General features: G+C 35.1%; 2 protein-coding genes across 2 annotated transcripts; both read left to right on the top strand.

Moving 5' to 3' along the window:
- Positions 1 to 67: 67 nt before the first annotated feature.
- LOC110031269 (loricrin-like) lies at positions 68 to 832 on the top strand. Its single transcript, XM_020734383.1, has one exon. The coding sequence runs from the start codon at positions 68 to 70 to the stop codon at positions 830 to 832; it is 765 nt and encodes a 254-aa protein (XP_020590042.1).
- A 3132-nt stretch (positions 833 to 3964) lies between these two features.
- On the top strand, positions 3965 to 5975 carry LOC110031279 (pentatricopeptide repeat-containing protein At3g29230-like). Its single transcript, XM_020734396.1, has one exon. It carries the CDS (start codon positions 3967 to 3969, stop codon positions 5626 to 5628), a length of 1662 nt encoding a protein of 553 aa, XP_020590055.1. The 5' UTR covers positions 3965 to 3966; the 3' UTR covers positions 5629 to 5975.
- Positions 5976 to 7919: the final 1944 nt, after the last annotated feature.

Here is a 7919-nt window from a genome sequence, read left to right as displayed (position 1 = left end):
AGACAGGGCATTATCGGGTTGGGGAGTAGGGGCCACAGGGGGGGGTAGCAGTAGCCGATGGGGGAGGATGTGCCTCAAGAGGTATAATCATAACCAATGGGGAAGGAGGTGTCATAGAAGGTATAACAGCAGTGGGGGAGGAGGTGCCACAAAAGGTATAACAGTAGTGGATGATGGGCTAGGCTCAAGAGGCGTGGCAATAACAAGCATCACAGAAGACAGGGCATTATCGGGTTCGGGAGTAGGTGCCACAGGAGGGGGTAGCAGTAGCCGATGGGGGAGGATGTGCCTCAAGAGGTATAACCATAACCGGTGGGGAAGGAGGTGTCATAGAAGGTATAACAGCAGTGGGGGAGGAGGTGCCACAAAAGGTATAACAGTAGTGGATGATGGGCTAGGCTCAAGAGGCGTGGCAATAACAAGCATCACAGAAGACAGGGCATTATCGGGTTCGGGAGTAGGTGCCACAGGAGGGGGTAGCAGTAGCCGATGGGGGAGGATGTGCCTCAAGAGGTATAATCATAACCAATGGGGAAGGAGGTGTCATAGAAGGTATAACAGCAGTGGGGGAGGAGGTGCCACAAAAGGTATAACAGTAGTGGATGATGGGCTAGGCTCAAGAGGCGTGGCAATAACAAGCATCACAGAAGACAGGGCATTATCGGGTTCGGGAGTAGGTGCCACAGGAGGGGGTAGCAGTAGCCGATGGGGGAGGATGTGCCTCAAGAGGTATAACCATAACCGGTGGGGAAGGAGGTGTCATAGAAGGTATAACAGCAGTGGGGGAGGAGGTGCCACAGAAGGTATAACAGTAGTGGAAGCAGCGACATGAGTGGAAGAAGCAGAGGAGAAGGTCATTCATGATATTATAAAAGCAACATATTGAACTAAACCAAAATATTTGAATGCAGGAGAGGCAAAGTGAGGGCATCGACGCCAGCCAAAGAAAAGGAGAGGAGGTCATTCATGATAGAAGCAATCGCTGAATCATTCGAGCGGAAAAGTTCCTTCCAATAATTATTCTAAACGTAAAATGTAAATTACACTAAACCTAATATTATGCATATACATTCGTAACACCTAAACTTCAAATGTTACATACATACCAAAATGCCAAAATTTTTAAAAAAAAGGAAAAAAAAATGGTCGAAGTTACCTTTTCCTATCGGCTAGGGTCGCGACAAATTTCGATGGCTGGAGGGAGGAACGGCGACCGACGACTGCGAGATGGAGGAGAGTAAATGGGTGCATGGTGTGCGTAGAAGAAAATGAATCGGAATACGCGAGATGAGTTTTTTTAGGTTAATTGCATCGACTTCATCGTCTACTTTGCATCAAATTTTTTCTATGCTTTTAAATAAAGTTTTTGCGTCGATTTATTGGACTCAAATACTCTGCAAAATGCGTCGCAACACCATCATTAATTTCATTATTGTTTGTGTCTAATATTGAGGCATAAGTTCCGAAAAAAATATAATAAATTAAATTTCGATCAAATTAGTATATGCGTCGAAAATTTTCGACGTAAATTTTTTTACGCTAATTCAAAACTCTCATGTAATAATAAATTATGCATGAAAATGTTTATTTCATTTTTTAAATTTAGCTAAAAGTGTAACAACATTATAAGTAGCATAATGTTACCTCGCTATATGGTGATGTCCAAGTCGTCATGACTAGTTGAAGTTTCACCGAATTGATCCGTTGAACTGTTTAGACAAACCGTTTTGATTGAGTAAGCTTATTTTGAACTGACTCGGCGAACTGTTTCGATTGAGTAAACTGACTGAGCTAACATGTCGTATTTTTCAAATGAGCGAGTTCGTTGAGTTATTCTAACAAATTGATCGAATTCTATTTCTACCTTACTCGATCCCATTTGTGATCCCAATCCTGAAGTTAGTTCTTAATATTGAATCTTCATAAATCAAAATAATATATTAAAAATCTTTCCCACCACATAAAAAATATCACTATTTTGATTTTTTTTTAAGCGAAATACACCTCTTCGTGTATATATAAGGCGACATATTGGTTAGAATTGAAATTTTTGAGTTAGATATGTAAATATATAGGAATTGAGAGGTATATATGTAAATTATCCCCAATATCTTTTTTGTATTTATTTTTTTTTATATTTTTATATTTTGCTTTTACTTTCTCCCAAAATATGTTTCTAATAAATAAAAATGCTATATCTTTTTGAGAAAATTGAGCACATTTATTTATTTTTATGCTAATATTATTAAAAATATTTTAATTTTAAATGAATTTTTAATCTCCTTTTCTTTAAATTAAATTATATTTTAAGTTTTAATTTAAAGTGTGATTTAACTCAGTATTGAGCTTTAATCGAGTATCTTAAGAAGCTTATTCATAAGTTTTATATGAATATAATATATACTTATATTTTTTAAAATTATTTTAAAATATATTTAATTGATAATTTTAAAAAATAATTTAGTTTTAACTAATTTTAATCATTTTTTTTAAAATTAAATTGTGTTTTTTAGTTATAATTTATATTGAATTATTAACTCACTCTTGTTTAGTGATTTACAATATTAATAACAAAACTAATTTGTACTCTTTATTCATTTTAAAATTTGATTATTAAATCGTATTATAAATAAAATAAGTATATATGCTTTTAATTATTATGCATATAAATCCCTTTTAATATAATAATTAAATTTATTATGCATAAAATTTTTACTAAACCCCCTATTCCTATTGTTATTGTTCAATTCATTTTTTTATGATGTATAATATTTATTTTAAATGTTTAATTGATAAGTATATCTCATTATCAATGTATATATTGTGTTCAGCTTGCTAAGTAACTTATGGTGTATTCATTTGTTAAGCAAATGAACTGATCAGATACACTTTTTTTACCTCGATTTATAAAGTTGTTGAACGCAAACTAATTTTTATTCGATCTTGTTCGAATCATTTTAGCTCGAATTAAATAAATAAACAATATTTTTATAATAATTTTTATATTGATATTTTATGTTGAATTTAAAAAAAATATTAAATTTTGTATTTATTAAACTATTCAAACTAATTTTAACCCAAACCTGAGCTGAAAAGAGCAAATGAATTTGAATCGAACCGATCATGAACATATTATTCACGAGTCAATTTGAATAAGAGCGAACACATTTTTTTTGAAAAAGCCGAACACGAAACTTCTCTCATGATAATATTTATAATTTCATGATTTGTTTTTACATAAATATAATATATTATAATAACCATCTTAGATTTAAATTATGAATTAGTTTTAAAATAAGTTGAAGTGTTATAAAATATATAGTCTTGCAATTTATTTAATTTTTTATTAATATATAAGCCCAACTCATTTTCTTCTACAGTGTATGATTCTTCATGTTGGCCGATCACTTGGTAATAAGATGAAGAGAATGATACTCATACTATGAAGACTCGCATACATATCACACAAATCTTATGTATGATTCTTTATGTGGGTACAGTAAGTAAATGTACAAAGACCTATTTTTATAAATAGGAAGTCCATTTCACGAATAAAAGATACACAAATTTACTGTTTTTTACCGTGATATTTCTCTCTCTCTCTACCTCTCTCATCACCCAACACTATTCCATAGGCAGGTCTTTGAGGTAGCTTATTTGGTGCAGTGATGTTTTGAAAACGCATCTAGATTGTTTAGGTAGACTGTGTTTTGACAGCTTATGCGTTTTGAAAATATTGAAAGCAGTGTTTTCACATTGCACTCATCTTATCAGCAGATTATTTTTAATCAGCTTATCAGCTTTCTAGCAGTGGTTTGATTTTTCAAGAAAATAAAATTTTATAATAGTCGCCGCACCTAATTTTATCAGCAGATTATTTTTAATCAACTTATCACCTGCCCAAAGAGACCCTATATCTTACTTAAATATCAGTTTTTTATTTTTTTTTTCAGCTCAAAACAGCCCATGACCTCCCCCCTCCGTCCTCCCCAATTCAAATCCCACCGTCGCCTCCTGGAGCAGAAGCTCTCCGACCTCCATAAATGCTCCGATCCCAACTCCCTCGTCCAAATCCACTCTCAAATCTTCCGTCTTTGCATCCACCGCGACCCCATCGTCGTTTCCAAGCTCATCTCCGCCTACTCTCTCTGTCGCCTCCCCTTCTCCTTCTCCACATTCTCTCGCATGCAGGTTTCCGCCATCAAAGCCGACTCCTTTACCTACTCTTTCCTCCTCAGGTCCTTCCATGGCCATCTTCGCCGCGTGGAGGTGATCCACTCTCATGTCTTCAGGTTGGGGTTTTCAGGTGATGTTTTTGTTCACAATTCTCTCATTTGTTCGTATTCTAGGGCTGGTGAACTTGCTCTTGCGCGGAAGGTGTTTGATGAAACGGTGCTTAGAGATGTTGTTTCGTGGAACTCGATGGTTGGGGCATTGGTAAGAGCAGGGGAGATTGGGGATGCTCGTAAGGTGTTTGAGGAAATGCCTGAGAGGAATATTGTAAGCTGGAACAGATTGTTGGATGGATATGTGAAGGTGGGTGATATGGACACTGCTTTAGATTTGTTTCAAAGGATTCCTGATAAAAATGTTGTTTCCTGGTCTACTATAGTGTTGGGATATTGCAAGAAGGGAGATATGGAGACCGCGAAGATGTTATTTGATAAAATGGGATTGAGGAATTTGGTTACATGGACAATTATGATATCTGGTTATGCTGAAAAAGGTCTTGCTGTGGAGGCTTCAACCTTATTGAACAAAATGGAGGAAGCTGGATTCGAACTCGATCCTTCGGCTACTATTAGCATTCTCGCCGCTTGTGCCGAGTCAGGCTTGCTCGGTTTGGGCAAGAGGATTCATGCCTCAGTCAAGAGGTTTACGACTCAGATTAGCAATGCACTCATCGATATGTATTCAAAATGCGGCGATTCAGACGAAGCATGGATCATCTTCGAAGAAACCATAGTGAAGGATTTGATGTCCTGGAACTCCATGATTCATGGCCTTGCCATGCACGGGCATGGCGAGAGAGCCTTAGATCTCTTCGCTCGAATGGAGGGTGAAGATTTCATGCCCGATGGCATTACCTTCATAGGCGTGCTATGCGCCTGTACTCACATGGGACTTGTCAATGAGGCTCGAAGGTATTTCTCCGCCATGCAAAAGGACTATGGGATCACCCCTAAGATTGAGCACTATGGATGCCTTATCGATCTTCTAGCCCGCCGAGGTGTTTTAATGGAGGCATATAATCTTGCCAAGATGATGCCTTTCGAGCCCAATGTTGTAATATGGGGCAGCATTCTCAATGCATGCAGGGTTCATGACAATGTGGGCCTTGCTGAGAAGGTTGTTGATGAGTTGATGAAACTCAAATTATCAGATGAGGGTAACTTTGCAATTATTTCTAACATATATGCCTCAGCTGCAAAATGGGATGGAATGGCTAAGGCTAGGTTGAAGATGAGAGATGATCTCGGGCAAAAGCGGGCTGGTTCGAGCTGGTTGGAGCTCGATGATGTGGTTCATGAGTTCACTGTTGGAGATAGAATGCATCCTCAGGCAGATAGAATTCTCAGAATGGTTAGTAGGTTGGGGAAACATATAAAGCAGCTTTGTGAAGAATGAATGGAAGCTAAATTATTCAAAGAATTGGAGCTAAATGGAAGAAAAGTGGCTACATTTCTATGGCATTTATATCCTGTTTTTCTGAAGCAGATTGGATTAGGAGTTCTGCTTTGTTGATTTGGGAGAAGAACAGATCTTGCATCCTTAACAGACCTTTCTTAATGTGTGCACAGAAAAAAAGGAGGGGCATTTACATACATACCACACAATTCTTATATATTTACACATCTAGCGCCAAAAAATTCATATTTACATACATAGCGCTCACATCTTTGACATCACATCATAATACTACTGTGACTAATCTTTTAAAAGTGAAATGCACCTTTTCATGTATAGGTTTTAATATCAGGTTTAAGAAATGTAAATATTAAACTTTAGTTGTTATATATTTTTTAATGCATAAGAATTGTGTGGTTATGTATGTAAATTTCACAAAAAAGAAAGGGAACTATATCAAGCTAGCTTTCATGCTTTGATTAAGCTGAGATTGCATTTGTTGAAGACGGAAGTCTTCATAAACAAACCTCACTACCATACAGAATTATGCAATGTTCTAAAAAACGTATTGCCGAATGATCGAAGCCGGCGATTATTCGCTATGCACCGGTTAGAGATTAAATGAAATTCTTTGTGGAATTGTGCAATGTGTGAACGATGGATCGTTGCATTTCTCGATCGAAATTCATGTTGAGCTCTTTCGTTGAACCTCCGTAAAGCTTCCGGTCTTCGGATTGAAATGAGGGATCAGAAGGTATATGCTTGGTGGACTGGCTGATCAAGTAAGTTCTTAATCAATTTCTATTAGAATTTTCTTAAATTTAGTTATATGAAAAGGTAGATTTCACTGTTTAAAAGTTAAAATAGTGATATTTTTTATGTGATATGAAAGATTTGGTGGGTCCAAATATAAAAAGTAATGTTTGATTGTTAGAAATAAATACTTGGGGATTAAGCGGTTTGTATGTCAATGGATTGTCTCAAATGTTAACATCCTTGATGAGTGTCATTGTCTTTGAACATCTTCAAATGCCATTTGTCTTTTTTGATTAGGCTTTCTTGTGGTTGACCAAACTTTCATGAATAGAGGAGATGATTGCTTGATATGTGGAAGTAGTTGACCAAATCTTCCAATGTTTAACCAAGGTGCTAATGTGGCACGTGGCGATGATTTGAGAGACCCACGTTGCATGCATAATTATTCGTGGCTTACGAGTGCAATGAAAATTATAAACTAAAAAAGATAAAGTCAAAGAGAAAAAAAAAAACCAATAAAACATTATGATTATATTTGACACAAAGATGAAATTTATTATCTATGTTTGGAAATGATATATATTATAGGAGGCTATCCATTTGACTTAAGGTTCAAAATGATCTGTCCACTTCTTGCCTACATAACATATATATATATATAAAGAGAGATGGAGAAATTTTCCTTCCTAACCTTAGCCAAAAGGGATCATTTGATTGGTTTGAGGGATGGAAGTAAGATGATATGATCCATGTTGGACTATTATGCCCTCTGAGTGTGATGAACTTCCAAATAAGGCTCATAACTAAGGTAGTAATCAGATCAAATATGTCGTGGATTATACTTGACTTGGTTACATTATAAATTGTTCATGTTCATCTCGAGCTCAAGTGGAGCCTTTTTGAATGTTCAAATTTGATCTTACCTTGCTTGGACTTGGATTGTTCATGTTAATTGAACGAATACTTCAACAAGTTAATAAACAAGCTAAAAATTAGAATGAGTGCCTATCTTTTCATTAAAAATATAATTAATTAAAATTTATTTAAATAATATATCATATATTATGTGAACTATCATTAAGTTTAATATCGAGGATTTAATAAGTTACTTTTTGAACGACAAATAAGTTGTTCATGAATCTGATTAGGCCAGTTGAATAGTGTTTAATTTTAGTTTATTTAACCTTCGTGTTTTTAAAAACATATTTAAACTTGTTTTTTTACGAAAATGAACAAACTTAACCGAATATTGTTTGAGCCAATTTCGAGCTATTCATAGAGTGCATTGGTTCATTTACAGTCCTATTTAGAACTTAGTGATTAATCTTGATGGATGAAATTTTATTAGTCAACAAACTGACATGAAAACTCAAAACAAAAGTTTTAATGTTTCATTCAACTCTAATTGATTTAGCATCAGACGAATATCAATCATATTATATTTTATCAAATAATTAAAATTAATCGCAAACATATCAATAATAAATTAATCAACTTCTTCACTTGCCATCAATGAATATATATATATATTATTA

The sequence above is a fragment of the Phalaenopsis equestris genome, unplaced genomic scaffold (genome assembly GCF_001263595.1).
Source record: "Phalaenopsis equestris unplaced genomic scaffold, ASM126359v1 Scaffold000800, whole genome shotgun sequence".
Taxonomy (NCBI): Eukaryota; Viridiplantae; Streptophyta; class Magnoliopsida; order Asparagales; family Orchidaceae; genus Phalaenopsis; species Phalaenopsis equestris.
Note: the sequence above shows the minus strand (reverse complement) of the source record. Positions and strands in the feature narration are given on the sequence as shown.